Source organism: Nomascus leucogenys, chromosome 6, assembly GCF_006542625.1.
Source record: "Nomascus leucogenys isolate Asia chromosome 6, Asia_NLE_v1, whole genome shotgun sequence".
In the NCBI taxonomy this organism is placed as follows: Eukaryota; Metazoa; Chordata; class Mammalia; order Primates; family Hylobatidae; genus Nomascus; species Nomascus leucogenys.
Genome location: NC_044386.1, coordinates 57,568,395 through 57,583,660, shown reverse-complemented (window position 1 = coordinate 57,583,660; position 15,266 = coordinate 57,568,395). Strand labels below are relative to the sequence as shown.

The 15,266-nt window shown below is 51.0% G+C and overlaps 3 protein-coding genes across 4 annotated transcripts; 2 read left to right on the top strand and 1 right to left on the bottom strand.

The window, feature by feature from the left end:
- Positions 1–3,554: 3,554 nt before the first annotated feature.
- On the top strand, positions 3,555–7,423 carry SERF2 (small EDRK-rich factor 2). Of its 2 annotated transcripts, none has more exons than XM_012507234.2 (3): positions 3,555–3,741; positions 4,335–4,443; positions 5,070–7,413. In XM_012507234.2, exons 1-3 carry the CDS (start codon positions 3,735–3,737, stop codon positions 5,131–5,133), a joined length of 180 nt encoding a protein of 59 aa, XP_012362688.1. In that variant the 5' UTR covers positions 3,555–3,734; the 3' UTR covers positions 5,134–7,413. The 2 variants fall into 2 exon arrangements, with proteins under 2 accessions (XP_012362688.1, XP_012362687.1); XM_012507233.2 differs by having other exon boundaries at positions 3,630–3,741; positions 5,047–7,423.
- On the bottom strand, positions 6,346–11,724 carry SERINC4 (serine incorporator 4). The gene is made up of 12 exons (XM_003266833.3): positions 11,623–11,724; positions 11,054–11,230; positions 10,701–10,879; positions 10,156–10,235; positions 9,334–9,427; positions 8,532–8,743; positions 8,207–8,302; positions 7,978–8,104; positions 7,511–7,583; positions 7,042–7,090; positions 6,742–6,895; positions 6,346–6,569 (listed from the first exon to the last, which is right to left on the bottom strand). The coding sequence occupies exons 1-12, from the start codon at positions 11,722–11,724 to the stop codon at positions 6,356–6,358; spliced, it is 1,557 nt and encodes a 518-aa protein (XP_003266881.1). The 3' UTR covers positions 6,346–6,355.
- Positions 10,039–13,611, top strand: HYPK (huntingtin interacting protein K). Its single transcript, XM_030814170.1, has 4 exons — positions 10,039–12,517; positions 12,865–12,920; positions 13,250–13,301; positions 13,443–13,611. Exons 1-4 carry the CDS (start codon positions 12,356–12,358, stop codon positions 13,536–13,538), a joined length of 366 nt encoding a protein of 121 aa, XP_030670030.1. The 5' UTR covers positions 10,039–12,355; the 3' UTR covers positions 13,539–13,611.
- Positions 13,612–15,266: the final 1,655 nt, after the last annotated feature.

The window sequence follows — 15,266 nt, the reverse complement described above, 5'->3', positions numbered from 1 at the left end:
ACGGTGAAACCCCGTCTCTACTAAAAATACAAAAAACTAGCCGGGCGTGGTGGCAGGCGCCTGTAGTCCCAGCTACTTGGGAGGCTGAGGCAGGAGAATGGCGTGAACCCGGGAGGCGGAGCTTGCAGTGAGCCGAGATGGCGCCACTGCACTCCAGCCTGGGCGACAAAGTGAGACTCCGTCTAAAAAAAGAAGAAAAAGAAAAGTACACTAAATGTACCAAATAAAAACCCACCTGTTAGCTAGTAGTTATATTAGCAGTAGTAACTCGGATCTTGTCACAACCCTACCTCCCTGTTTGACCTAGTTTCACATCACCCTGCTCATTAGGCATTAGTGACTTGCCCTTTACCTACACAATAATCCTGTGGCTCTTGATGGGATGACCTGAGGGAGGAGGGCCTTAGGGCCTTCAGACGTGCTGTTCCCTCCTGAAATGTTCTCCCTGCCCTTCCCTCCTGGGCTTGGCTAATTTCTCATCTTTTTGCTTTAGCTCAAATATCACTTACTTCACCTCCCTAATCAAAATTAAAGTCTACAGAGTCCACAGGTGTACTCCCTTCATAGCACCAGCAGTACTATTTAGTTACTTCATACCAGGTGGAATTGTTCGCAGAGTCTTCATTCAAATTACACTGACATCTGTTTTTATGGGTCAGTGCTTAAGCTGTGTGCACTGCGAGACATTTTGAATATCATCCTTGCGTGGAATCTGTTACTTTCCTTTAAAGCTATTATCACAATCAGTTTTCATATATAGGCTGGGCGTGGTGGCTCAAGCCTGTAATCCCAGCACTTTGGGAGGCTGCGGTGGGTGGATCACTTGAGGTCAAGAGTTCGAGACCAGCCTGGCCAACATGGTGAAACCATGTCTCTACTAAAAAAAAAGTACAGTCTGGGCACAGTGGCTTGCGCCTGTAATCCCAGCACTGTGGGAGGCCATGGCAGTTGGATCACCTGAGGTCAGGAGTTTGAGACCAGCCTGACCAACATGGTGAAAGCCCATCTCTACTAAAAAATACAAAAATTAGCCGGGCGTGGTGGCACGCGCCTGTAGGCCCAGCTACTTGGGAAGCTGAGGCAGGAGAATTGCTTGAACCTGGGAGGTGGAGGTTGCAGTGAGCCAAAATCGTGCCACTGTACTCCAACCTGGGTGACAGAGCAAGACTCCATCTCAAAAAAAAAAAAAAAAATTATCCGGGCGTGGTGGTGGGTGCCTGTAATCCCAGCTACTCGGGAGGTTGAGAAAGGAGAATCGCTTGAATCCAAGAGGGTGGAGGTTGCAGTGAGCCAAGAGCATGCCACTGCACTCCAGCCTGGGTGACAGAGTAAGACTCTGCCTCAAAAAAAAACAAAAATTCATATATATAGACACACAGACATATAAATACATATATGGATATTAGACAGAGAGAGGCAGACGGAGAGGGAGAGAGAGAAAGTGTGAGAGAGCTTTTTCTCTTTGTATCTTTCACGATTATAGGAATATGCTCTGCTCATCAAGACATACCCAATGCCGGCTGTGCACTGTGGCTCACACCTGTAATCCTAGCACTTTGGGAGGCTGAGGCGGGCGGATCACCTGAGATCAGGAGTTCTAGACCAGCCTGGCCAACATGATGGAACCCCATCTCCAGAAAAACAAAAATACAAAAATTAGCAGGGCATGATGGCGGGTGCCTGTAATCGCAGCTACTCGGGAGGCTGAGGTGGGAGAATAGCTTGAACACAGGAAGCAGAAGTTGCAGTGAGCCGAGATCACGCCATTGCACTCCAGCTTGGGTGTCTCTTATTAACTCTTTTTTTTTTTTTTTCTGAGATGGAGTCTGGCTCTGTTGCCCGGGCTGGAGTGCAGTGGCATGATCTTGGCTCACTGCAAGCTCCTCCTCCTGGGTTCACAGGGCTCTCCGACCTCAGCCTCTCAGGTAGCTGGGACTGCACAGGCGCCCGCCACCACACCCAGCTATTTTTTTTTTTTTTTTTTGTATTTTTAGTAGAGACAGGGTTTCACCGTGTTAGCCAGGATGGTCTGGATGTCCTGACCTCGTGATCCACCCGCCTCTGCGTCCCAAAGTGCTGGGATTACAGGCGTGAGCCACCGCACCCAGCCTCTTTTTTTTTTTTTTGAGATGCAGTCTCGCTCTGTTGCCAGGCTGGAGTACAGTGGTACCATCTTGGCTCACTGCAACCTCCGCCGCCTGGGTTCCAGCGATTCTCCTGCTTCAGCCTCCTGAGTAGCTGCGACTACAGACGCGCGCCACCATGCCCAGCTAATTTTTGTATTTTTAGTACAGATGGGGTTTCACTGTGTTGGCCAGGAGGGTCTCGAACTCATGACTTCAGGTGATCTGCTTGCCTCGGCCTGCCAAGGTGCTGGGATTACAGGCGTGAGCCATCTTGCCCAGCCTTTCTTATTAACTCTTTTTTTTTTTTTGAGACGCAGTCTCGCTCTGTCGCCCAGGCTAGAGTGCAGTGGTGCGATCTCGGCTCACTGCAAGCCCCATCTCCTGGGTTCACGCCATTCTCCTGCCTCAGCCTCCTGAGTAGCTGGGACTACAGGCGCCCGCCACCACACCCGGCTAATTCTTATTAACTCTTTTTTTTTTTTTAGACGGGATCTCGCACTGTCGCCTGGGCTGGAGTGCAATAGCGCGATCTCGGCTCACTGCAACCTCCGCCTCCCGGGTTCAAGCGATTCTCCTGCCTCAGCCTCCCAAGTAGCTGGGATTACAGGCACGCCACCACGCCCGGCTAATTTTTTGTATTTTTAGTAGAGAAGGGGTTTCATCATGTTGGTCAGGCTGCTGGTCTCCAACTCCTGACCTCCTGATCTACCCCCCCTCGGCCTCCCACAGTGCTGGGATTACAGGCGTGAGCCACCGCGCCCGGCCCTCCAGGGTCTTAATACAAAACCGGGTGTGGCTAGTGGCGATGGTACAGTGAGGAAAGGTCCAGAGGGGAAAGGCGAATATGTGCATTATCTAATCTCAGCCACTGATTCAACTCCATAGTCTGTGACTTTTGGAGTCCTCCAATACTTCCAAGCTGCATCTTCACATTTAAAGTTTCTGAGGGAAAACGAACAGGGAAGAGTTTTAGGAAATACCAGATGTTGCTGCGATTTTCTACAGTGAAGGGGCGTGGAAGGGGACAATGGGAGTAGAAGCGGGTTTCTGAAGTTGTGTTTGTACTTGATTTTAAGCGAGCTGTGAACAACTTGTGTCCAAGGAAGTGGCTGAGAGGTGGTCCTAAGTAAGAACAAGTTTAGTCGTAGAGTACTCGTAACACATAACTGGCTGAAACCCCGCCCTCTGTCTCCAGGCGTTATTTCAGGGCGACTTTGTCAGTACCCCAAATTGTCCCCGCATGAGGTCACTCTGCACGGTCACGTGCTCGAGCTCGCGGGAGCGCCACATCGCCAGCCGCACCCCTCCACCCCCACCCTGCCCACGTGACCCGGCCTAGTTTCTCCGGGCCCGTACCTACGTCTCACTCGGGAAGCTCCGCCCCACGCTGAGCGCTCCGCCTGCGACCCTTCGCCACTTGCCCACCCCGGCTTTAGCACGACCCGTGGACCCACGTGCTTTTTCTTGTCCAATGGGAGCCGGCTCCCGGGCGCGAAGGGGCGGGGAGGAAAGGAACGACTGCGCTACGTTGCGAGAAGGGGCGGGACCTGCAACGTCCGACAGAACGAGGGCACGTAACGGAGGCAGGTCGGAGCCGCTGCCGTCGCCATGACCCGTGAGCACCGAGCCCCCTTCTCCTTGCCCTTTTCTTTCCGTTCACCCTAAACACCACCGGCGAGGCGCCGGCTTTGACCTTCCGTAGCTTCCCTAGCGAGGCGTTTCTGTGCGCGCGCTCTGTAGTCACCCTCACACTCGGTGCCCGGAAATCGAGCCCTTTGCCCACGGCTACTTCACGGGATCACCCCCCGCATTAGGCATGGGCCCTCCCGGATCTTCCGCGGTGTGAGGAGAAGGCCAGCGCCCCTGTGATAGGCCCAGAGCCCCCTACTCCACAAGCCAGCCCATCCCCCACGGAGACCCAAACTGTCCACACACACCCTGCCAGCTGTTTGGGCCCCACGCCGCCCCAAAACACGCCTCCAGCTGGCCCCTTGGGATCTCCCTTCTCCAGTCCGTATTTTGACCTGGCCTGTGGCAGATTCGCCACTCCCCCCTACCCCAAGCAGCCTGGGCCTCGAAGTGGGCCGTTGTCGGGGATCGGGGATTGAAGTGGTGTTGGATCCTGCTGCTGGCCGCGCTGGGGTAGAAGGGTCGCCGGTGTGTGGGCAGAGCGGCCCCCGCGTCTCACCTTTAATCTTCTTTCCTTAGGCGGTAACCAGCGTGAGCTCGCCCGCCAGAAGAATATGAAAAAGCAGAGCGACTCGGTTAAGGGAAAGCGCCGAGATGACGGGCTTTCTGCTGCCGCCCGCAAGCAGAGGTAGCCCCAGGGAGGGGAGGGAAAGGGACGGTGGAGACCTGGGTTAGACCAAGGGTTATAGCAGGAAAGAGAGCTACCTCAGGGCTTGAATGTGGACTAGTCGTGAGGAGCAGAGTGCATTGCTTCCTCTAGGGTTTTATTTCCTCCCCACCCTCCAAATTGTTAGCTCACAGCCTTCCAGGAAAGGACGGAGGCGGGCGCCTGCCCTCAGTCTGATTTCTGGGCGTCCCTGGGTCTGACCTTAAGGGCAAGGGCAGGGAGCTTCACATTTCAAATACCGTTGTGGTTATGGCAGCCCAGTACTTTTGGCCCTCCTTGCTGTTCGGTTCTCCTCCCTTCTCCCAACCTACTCACTGGTGTTGCTGGGTGTGGTACTCAACACAGAATAGAGAGCCTTGGGCCTGTGTCGCCAGACTTCTGACCCTTTGGGCAACAGCCAGATGGAGACTGGTCGCCTTTTGAGCCTCAGCTCTCTTCTTCTTGTTCTCCTAGGGTGGGAGTACAGCAGCCAAACGCTGAACTTAGTCCCATCCACTTCCATCTTATCCTTTGTGCCCTTCATCCCCCTGCATCTTGTCCTTTTTGCCCTCTGGTACCTCCCAGTGCCCCATCATCTCTACCCCCAGGGACTCGGAGATCATGCAGCAGAAGCAGAAAAAGGCAAACGAGAAGAAGGAGGAACCCAAGTAGCTTTGTGGCTTCGTGTCCAACCCTCTTGCCCTTCGCCTGTGTGCCTGGAGCCAGTCCCACCATGCTCGCGTTTCCTCCTGTAGTGCTCACAGGTCCCAGCACCGATGGCATTCCCTTTGCCCTGAGTCTGCAGCGGGTCCCTTTTGTGCTTCCTTCCCCTCAGGTAGCCTCTCTCCCCCTGGGCCACTCCCCGGGGTGAGGGGGTTACCCCTTCCCAGTGTTTTTTATTCCTGTGGGGCTCACCCCAAAGTATTAAAAGTAGCTTTGTAATTCCTTGAGCGCCTGGTTTGACTGGGGACTTGGGGGGATGGGGTTGGAGGAATGACTGCCCTTTCCCACCAAAAAGGGAGAACTGTTTAGACTCAGATTGTGGATATGTAGACTTAATAAGTGAAACATCACAGAAGAAGCCTTTACTATACAATGACAACCAAACCAAGTACTCCGGATATGCGGTAGAGGAATCCTCTAAGAACCATAGAGACTTCTTTTCTGTGATTTTTGTTCCCCACCCTTGAACACCATCTCTAGGTTGGAGTTGGCCTAAGAGTGAATGCTGCAAGATCTGTGTTTATGCCTCTTTTCCTCATTCTTCCTCAGTTTGTTCGTCTGCTTGAAAGTTGGCCAAAAAATCCTGCTGCTCACCGACTTCCCGTGGTCAGCTGCTGTCAAGTGTTCACATTCTCTTCTGTCATTCCTCATGGAATGAGGGTGGTTTTGTCTTCCCGCTTCCCTTGACCTCAAGATCAGGATTAAAACCTGGGGTAGCCTCTGTGCTCCTTTCTTCTATGCCCTGGTTTGTTCTGTGGTTCTGGGCTTCTTATATCCGTGTGCCCAGGGCTGAACTGCTTATTTTCCTTTCTCCAAGGGCAGAGCCGAGTCTTCAGTCCCTGTTGGTCTTTCCCCACCCCCACTTGCAGCCCAAGAGCCAGGAAAGGGCTGGTGCCACACTGTCTGCTGGGATCAGCGGTGTTTCTTGAGCTGCCGATTTGGGTGTTAGGCTCTTGAGCTGGGATGCAGATGTAACAGCTCCAGTGAGCCAGACACTCTGCCCAGCGCATTAGACTGTGTTTGACTACTTCTTCCAGTTCATAGTATTGCCTTCAGCCCAAAGGGAGATAACTCCCCATGTGTCCTTGAGGTATTAAGCTGGGCTGGACAGCTCCCCTTGAGCCAACTCTAGGAGTACAATGTCAAGGGAATCCCAGTTTGTGAAAAGGAGTTAGACTGGAGGATATTTGTTATCTCGGGATGTGATGCGGTGGCGGCGGTGCCTCAAGATAAGGGGCTGGGGTTTCTGGGTGGGGGACCAACAGAGTGGTGCCAGTAACAGCCCCAGATAGAGGAGTACGCAGGCCCAGCATGAGGCAACCTTGACCCAGAAGGTGGCCCAGCTACCCTTGATGAACGTCTTTTCCAGTTCTGCTCCCTCATAGCTGTGTAACCAAAGGCGTTAGTTAGAGAATATGAAGGGCCTTAGCTTTTAGACCTGTTCTACCTCCTCACCAAATTTAATGGCAGACCCATGTGTGTCTGGAATGGCCTTGAGTTGCTCTTTCCTTAAAATAGCTAGCTCAGGACAGTATCTAAGGCCAACCTCCATCTTACCTGAACCAGTTGGTAAGGGTAACCATGACATAGAGTGAGGCAAGGAAGAAGACGAAGTGGAAGGCAGAATAGTTGTAGGAAAGATGCTGGACCTGGACTGTAGGAGCTGGAGGGGTCTCTTGGTCAGCTGGCATAGCAGCCCCACCCCTTTGCCCTGGAGAGATGAAATGGCTGCTGGGAGCAGTGCTGCTGAAACACCTCTTCCCCTCTCCCCCAACTACCTTTGTTAAGGCTCTTGAGGGTTCTTATGGCACTCCACAGAGATCTACCACTTCTTATGGTTCCTCACTTGGCACTCACCTTCGTCTGCCTCCACTGTTTCAGGGCAGCAGAAACACAGTGAGGGCTTCTGCAAAACAGAACGCAGGTTTTGGAATGGTCTTAAAAGATGTGAGGGTGTTCATCTAGGAAACTTCCCCTGTGAAAAGATTGGTCTAGTATTAAAAAGTGGAGGCACACCTGGGTTCAAATTCTAGCTCCAGCATCTAACTGGCTGTGCGGACTTTGGTAAGATGTTTTAATCTTTTGTGCCTCGATTTCTCCATTTGTAAAATGGAGCAAATACCTACCTCACAGGGTTGTTGTGAGGGTTAAATTAAATGAGATTATGTAAAAGTTATCTAGCACAGTTGCCTAGCACATTGTGGGTACTCAATAAAAGGTAATAGCAGCTATAATCTGAGCATTCTGGGTAGAGGTTGGTAGGATGTGTGTGTGTCTTTGTGTTGGGGAGGGAGGATGTTGGGGATATTGAGCTCTTTATCCTCACCTGAAACTCATAGCTGTAAACCTTGACAATCCACAAGGGTCCAAATACCTCAGCCAGGTAGGAGGCCTCATTGCTGAGAAAGAATAGAGTTCTTAAGCTGGTTTAGTTAAATAGGGATTATCTGGGGGCATTTACTACCAATTGGTCCATATTGGTAATCCTCAAAAGGGTACCATACTCCCTGTGCCCTTTTCCACCAAAGATTTAGAATACTATTCATGTGAGAGCCCTAAGATCTTTGGACATATTTTAAATTCTCAAATCATTCCCCCCACACCCCCTTCATCTCATATAGATCATCTGACAAAGTACTATTCTTAGAATTTGTCCCTGTTTGTGGGGAGCTTTTCTCACTCTAGTCTTGCTCTGAACTTTAAATAAACTATGGTCCCAGACATTGTCCTGACCATCCTTCCCTGTCTTGGGCACCCTCCTTTCATACCTCCACCCTTGACACCTTTACGCACCAAGCAAAAAGCACACAAGCATACATGATGCTAGCACTCAGCATTGCTAGAGAGATATCTGGTGTTTGGGGTTCCATTTTACTCAGGCCAGGCAGGCACAGGGTGTGATTCTGTCCTTGAAGGATTACTGGGAAGGGACAACAGAAGAGATGGGTATTAACAATGAGCTAGGTATTTGGCAGGGGCAAAAGAAGGTCTTAGCATGGAGAATCCAGGTCCTGTCCCTTACCTCTCTCTGGAGGACGGCTGGACAGCGCAGAGAAAGTCAGATACATGATATAGCAGCTGATGACAGAAGCTTGTAGAAGGCCAGAGCGGGGTTGCTCTAGGGAGTGAGTATCATTGCTTTAGTCTACAGGCTGGTAATTTCCTCCATTTCTACCCCCACTTGTACTTCTGTCTCCCCATCCTTTGGTGGGGGTAGGGAAGCAGAGATTCTTTTATCAAATAATTGAGATTAGGGAGGTATCAAATAATTGAGATTAGGGAGGTAATGAAACTTGCTATGCTTTTAAGGCCCCCAAAACCTGGAATGTTGTGGGGCATGTACCCACTGAGGCGGATGCAAGGAGCGATGGAGAGGAAGGAGATGAGGCCACAGAAGCAAAGGTGCAGACTGAGGAGCATCTTGTTAAGCAGGCAGCCAGCTGGGTGTGTATAGTAGCGGAATAGGAGCACAGCTCCCACACCTGCCATGCTGTAGAATCCTAGGGTGGCCAGCAGGACAGCCAGGAACCAGCTGCAGTCTTGAGCTGCACCTGTCTGCCTAAGGGTGGAAAGCAGGCAATGGCTTGGAGCTCCAGCATTTTTTTTTTTTTTTTTTTTTTTTTTTTTTTTTTTTTTTTTGTGATGGGAGTCTTGCTCTGTCACCCAGGCTGGAGTGCAATGGTGTGGTCTTGGCTCACTGCAACCTCCGCCTCCTGGGTTCAAGTGATTCTCCTAACTCAGCCTCCTGAGTATCTGGGATTACAGGCACCTACCACCATGTCCAGCTAACTTTTATATTTTTACTAGAGATGGGGTTTCACCATGTTGGCCAGGCTGGTCTCGAACTCCTGACCTCATGATTCACCCACCTCGGCCTCCCAAAGTGCTGGGATTACAGGCATGAGCCACTGTGCCCAGCCGGAGCTCCAACTCTTTTACCCATTACCAACTACTCCCTTGTTCTCAGAAGACTGGTGTGACTATCCATCCTACTTGGCCCATGCAGTCATCACATTCCTAAGCTTTTTTGATACTGCTCAGTGGGAAGCTGTGGGACCAGTGCTCTGCCGTGCCTTTTGCCCAGCCCTTTCCATGTAGTAATACTAGAAACCTCCCCAGGAAAAGCCTTTAGGGTTATGTGCCCCTTACCAGTTCTTGTTCCAGGAATGGGCAAAAGCTGTAATAAGCACCAACTGCAGTAGGATGAATGCAAAGCCTCCACAGATGCCAATGTAATGCCATGCTGCAAGATGGGCACCAGTGGAAAAATGTGGTCAAATTGTTACTCTCTCTTTTTTTGAGACGGAGTCTTGCTCTGTCACCCAGGCTAGAGTGCGGTGGTGTGATCTCAGCTCACTGCAACCTCTGCCTCCCGGGTTCAAGTGATTCTCCTGCCTCCACCTCCCGAGTAGCTGGGATTACAGGCGCGTGCCACCACGCCCGGCTAATATTTTGTATTTTTAGTAGAGATAGGGTTTCACCATGTTAGCCAGCATTGTCTCAATCGCCTGACCTCGTGATCCGCCCGCCTCAGCCTCCCAAAGTGCTGGGATTACAGGTGTGAGCCACCACACCTGGCCGTTATTCCGCTTCTTTTTTTTTTTTTTTTTTTTTGAGACGGAGTCTCATTCTGTCGCCCAGGCTGGAGTGCAGTGGCACAATCTCGGCTCACTGCAAGCTCCGCCTCCCGGGTTCACGCCATTCTCCTGCCTCAGCCTCTCCGAGTAGCTGGGACTACAGGCGCCCGCCACCGCGCCCGCCACCACGCCCGGCTAATTTTTTTGTATATTTTAGTAGAGACGGGGTTTCACCGTGGTCTCGATCTCCTGACCTCGTGATCCGCCCGCGTCAGCCTCCCAAAGTGCTGGGATTACAAGCGTGAGCCACCGCGCCCAGCCACTCCTCTTCTTATCCACTTGTTATCTTAGAAAACTTAGCCTACTCCTGCCAAGAGTGTGGGAGGGAGAGTACCTGGGAAGAGATGCTCATCAGGAATGCAGAAGGCAAGAGCACAGAGACCTAACAGGAACAGCAGCTTGAGGAGCCAGAAGCTGGTTAGGAGGGAGAAAGAAAAACGGACTCAGGAGAAAAGGCAAAGGACAGTGAAGAGTGCCTATGGGGAAAGGCAAAAGAGAAACCAAAAATATAGGAAAGAGGACAGACGAGACAACTGAGGAGGAACCAATCCCAAATGAGAGGGGGCTGGGACAAGCCTACTGCACCTTATTCCAAATTCTAACTCAAAGACACTTTAATAGCATCTGGGCAATGTTTTACAGTTTGTAAAGGATTATGTTACCAAGATAACCCCACTGTTATCTCCATTTTAGATGCTAGAAGCACAAAGAGGATAAGTGTCTGGCTCAAGGTTACACAGCAAGTACACGAGAAGCAGGGACTTAAACCTGTTTTATGTCTTTTTACAGTGCTATTACTTCATCCCGGAATTTCCTTTACCCAGCTTGTGTCTACTTTCCCTCCTCTGTCCCCTCCCCACCCAGAAAGTACACACAAACCTATTATGCAGCTGTGCCCGCGGGCTGGTGGGGGAGTGGAGGTGGACCAACAACACAGCCTGCAGCAGGTGGAAGGTGGCGGTTCCTGCACATACTCGGTACACAGCCCCAGAGCCACTGAGCACTGGACAGTCAGAGAGGCCAAACAGGTGGGCACACAACCCCGAGGGCATCTGGATCTGGGAGTGTGTGTGTGAGAAATGGCAGGACAAGTCATAATGCATGGAAAGGTACCTACTTGTCAGGGGTATGACCACTCATTTGTCTCCTGCCCCCAACCGAAATCTCTTTTCTATCTTAGGGTTTTTCCTTTTCTCTCTTCCCACCTGACAACCCGACCCCCTCTCACTTACCCTGTGCGTCTTGCCCCACACCCTTTCCACTACTGTCCTTGACAGCAGGAGGCAGCAGATTGCTGAGGCCCCCACATGGAGGAGGATGTAGAACAGGCGGCTGCAAGTGGATGCGGTGAGAGAGGGCCACCTAGAGTGGCAGCAGCTGGCACAAGGAGCAGGTCCACAGCAGCACACCTGGGAGTAGAGCAGATGCAAGGCAGCGAGGTGGAGACTTGCTGAGGAAAGGCATACGTTAATGTATGTGTGAGGTTAACCCAGGAGGTTAAATTCCAAAATTTCCCCTTCCCCTTTCTTTTACTCAGGTTCTGTTTCAAGCTGATTCCAGCCATTTGGGATTGCCTTCCACTGCCAATTTAGTAGGGCTTTCATTATAAGCAGGCTTGAGATATCTGACCTTTCTCTAGACCCAAACACCTGGGGCTAGGAACATGGCGCGAGAGATTTACAGATTACCGGGGGCAACGAACCAGAACGACATTAGAGGGGAAAAGAGGCCTGTCGTTTTTATTGGCTTCTGCACGTCTTCCTCCCCAGCTTCGGCCACTCTCCCCTTCGCACCCTCTCACCTGACAGAAGGGACTTTTCACTAGGACACTGCTGCCTCCGCTGCGCTGTTGTGCCAGGCCCAGGGAGGTGCCGGGGCTGGGGCCGGCCTTGGCACCCACCATCCTTGTCCCAGGGATTAGGCTTAGGTCCACCAGATGTAGGGCAGATGAGAGCAGCAGCTGCTTCTGTCCTCAGCCCATTGGACTGCCACTGTGTTGGGGCTGAGCACCTGGTCCCGGGCAGAATGGGAACGTCCGGAAGAGAACACTGACCTCCAGGTTGCGGTAAATGCGAATGCCCTGTGAAGGAGCTTTGTCCTCAGGGCCTCAACACTGCGGCCACTCAGGCTGTTCTCTCCAGATTAGGGGGCAGTTTGTCTATCTGGCCCCCTGTGGATTAGCATTCTTTATTGGTTTAGGATTAGACGTCATTCAGGTTGAAAGGAGTTCCCTGAGGTGGGTACGTGTCTATGTGTGGAGGGGACTATTCCTAGTTTATAAGGTGGTTAAGGATGTCGGTGAGGTGGGCTGGAGCGGTAACGGGTTAGGTCTGAGAGAAGGCCTCGCACAAAACACTGTACAAACCCGAAAGGAAGTCTGAGAGACGAACCCCCTTCCTCCCTGAAGCTTCTAGAACTGGAGCAGAAAGGTGTGGCCCAGGGCCAGCCCCGCCTCCTCCCCGGGCGGAAGCTGTGTGTCAGTTGCCGGAAGTTGGCGTGAGGTGGGGCTTAAGCGGCGGCGTGGTGAAATAGATATGGCGACCGAGGGGGATGTGGAGCTGGAGTTAGAGACTGAGACCAGTGGACCAGAGCGGCCTCCCGAGAAGCCACGGAAACATGACAGCGGTGCGGCGGACTTGGAGCGGGTCACCGACTATGCAGAGGAGAAGGAGATCCAGAGTTCCAATCTGGAGACGGTAAGGTTGGCCAAGAGCATGTCGGGGCGGGCTGAGAGCAAAGGGGGGCTCTGAGGCTGTAGCTGGAAGCCAGCGCTCCAAGACGGGGTTCTGATCCCGATGGCAGGAGGAGGCAATAGGGTAGAGCCGAGGGAAACAGCGGTCACCGGAGCGCGCCGCTTGCCTAAAGGAGCTTGATAGTGGGCTTAAGGGGACCTCAGGTGAATAGAAAGGAATTAAATATAGTCCTTGCTACCTGGTAACACTTGTCATCGTGAATCCATACATGAACCGCTTGTTTTGTTGGCCTTTTAGATTATTAGGAATTGTGGGTAGCGGTGCAGTAACTAGACCTGCCTTTCCCATAGGCCATGTCTGTGATTGGAGACAGAAGGTCCCGGGAGCAGAAAGCCAAACAGGAGCGGTAAGTCTTCAGGTGCAGCCAACTTTAACAGTTCTTCCCTCCCCGGTCCCCAGACAAAATAAAAACCATTATTAAGCCTTTATACTGTTTTTCAACTTTATCACCAATTCCTGCACATCTAGGCGCCACAACTTTACTCTTGTTAGCAGAAGGCCTCCTGGCAACACCTGCTGCCAAGACTCCAGGGGCAAGGAGTATTAGTGGGAGTTTTTATTTTCAATCAAGGGTTTATCAAGATTTATTTACAGGGCACATCTGGGAATGACCCTTCCTGGGAGTTTATGGTGTTGGTTGAGAATGAGGACTAATATATTTAAATATTTTTGCAGGGAGAAAGAACTGGCAAAAGTCACTATCAAGAAGGAAGATCTGGAGCTGATAGTGAGTGGTAGTGCCTAACTAGTGTATGGGGAGGGGAGGCTATTCTGCTTAATTTGGGTTGTTTCCTGAAACAAGCGGAGTCAGTATATTTCGTGGCACATTAATACCTGGGAACCTATGTAACATGATTTTTTTCTGCAGATGACCGAGATGGAGATATCTCGAGCAGCAGCAGAACGCAGTTTGCGGGAACACATGGGCAACGTGGTAGAGGCGCTTATTGCCCTAACCAACTGATGCGTGCTTTCTCAAATATACCTACTGGATTAATTTATGGCAATAAAAATTTTTGTCTTTTTCAGTTTTATCATCTTGGGTCAAGTAGAGTATATACTATATCCTATGTTGTGGGGAATTTATATGTTGGAGAATAACTGAATTTAAGTGACCCATTAAAATCTAGCACACCTGTATGAAAAATCAGTGTAGGAGAATACCTCATGTGCAGATGCTAGGTGGCAGGCCAGTCTCATTCATCTGACTAGCTCTCAACAGTATTCAAGGTACATCTGGAGTCTCAGCAGAGTTACTGTACTCAAATGGCATGTGTCTCCAAGACAGCTTATGAATATCTAAAAGGCCAGCTACCTGCCTAGGAGCCACTATATATATATAGATAGATAGATAGATAGATGTAAGTTATGAACCCAGTTGATAGGCCATCTTGAGTTAGAATTTTGGTACCTACAACATGCTTGATTTCGAGTGATTAAAAAAAAAAAATTTGGCTGGGCGCCGTAGCTCACACCTCTAATCCCAGCACTTTGGGAGGTCGAGGTGGGCAGATTACGAGGTCAAGAATTCAAGACCAGCCTGGCGAACATGTGAAACCCCGTCTCTACTAAAAATAGAAAAATTAGCTGGGCATGGTGGTGGGCGCCTGTAATCCCAGCTACTCCGGAGGGTGAGGCAGGAATCGCTTGAAACCGGAAAGCAGAGTTTGCAGTAAGCTGAGATCACACTACTGTACTACTGTACTCCAGCCTGGGGGAAAGAGTGAAACTCCATCTCAAAAAAATAAAAAAAAATAAAAAAAGTCCAGGCACAGTGGCTCACACCTGTCATCCCAGCACTTTAGGAGGCTGAGGCAGGCGGATCATGAGGTCAGGAGTTGAAGACAAGCCTGGCCAACATGGTGAAACCCTGTCTCTCCTAAAAATACAAAAAAAAAAAAAAAAAATTAGCCAGGCGTGGTGGTGCATGCCTGTAGTCCCAGCTACTCAGGGGGCTGAGGCAGAAGAATTGCTTGAACCAGGGAGGCGGAGGTTGCAGTGAGCTGAGATTGTGCCACTGTACTCCAGCCTGGGTGACAGAGTGAGACTCCGTCTCAAAAACAAAACAACAAAAAAGAATTTAGGGGCCAGGCATGGTGGCTCATGCCTGTAATCCCAACACCTTGGGAAGTTGAGGCAAGAGGATCACTTGAGCCCAGCAGTTTGAGACCAGCTTGGGCAACACAGTGAGACTTCGTCTCTACTGCCCTCCCCCACTCCCCACCAAAAAAAGAATTTAGGTACCTGGGGGTTAGAACATGGTAAGACTAGAAGATATCAAAGGTTGGGCCAGGTGTGGTGACTTCATGCCTGTAACCCCAGCACTTTGGGGAGGCTGGGCTGGGAGGACTGCGTGAGATCAGGATTTCCAGACCAGCCTGGGCAACATAGCACGACCTTGTCTCTACTAAAATTAAAAAAGCCAGGCATGGTGGCATGTGCCCACCTATGGTCCCAGATACTCTGGAGGCTGAGATGGATTTGCTTGAGGCTGGGAGGTTGAGGCTGCAGTGAGCTGAGATTGTGCTACTGCACTCCAGCCTGGGCGACAGAGCAAGACTGTCTCAAAACAAAAAAAACCTATGAAAGGTGTTGATTGGTATTCAAATTCTAAGCCATAATACATTCTACATGCCATTTCCTATCCTAAAGAGAAGGTAATTTTACTTTAAAGGTTAATCAGGGCCGGGCG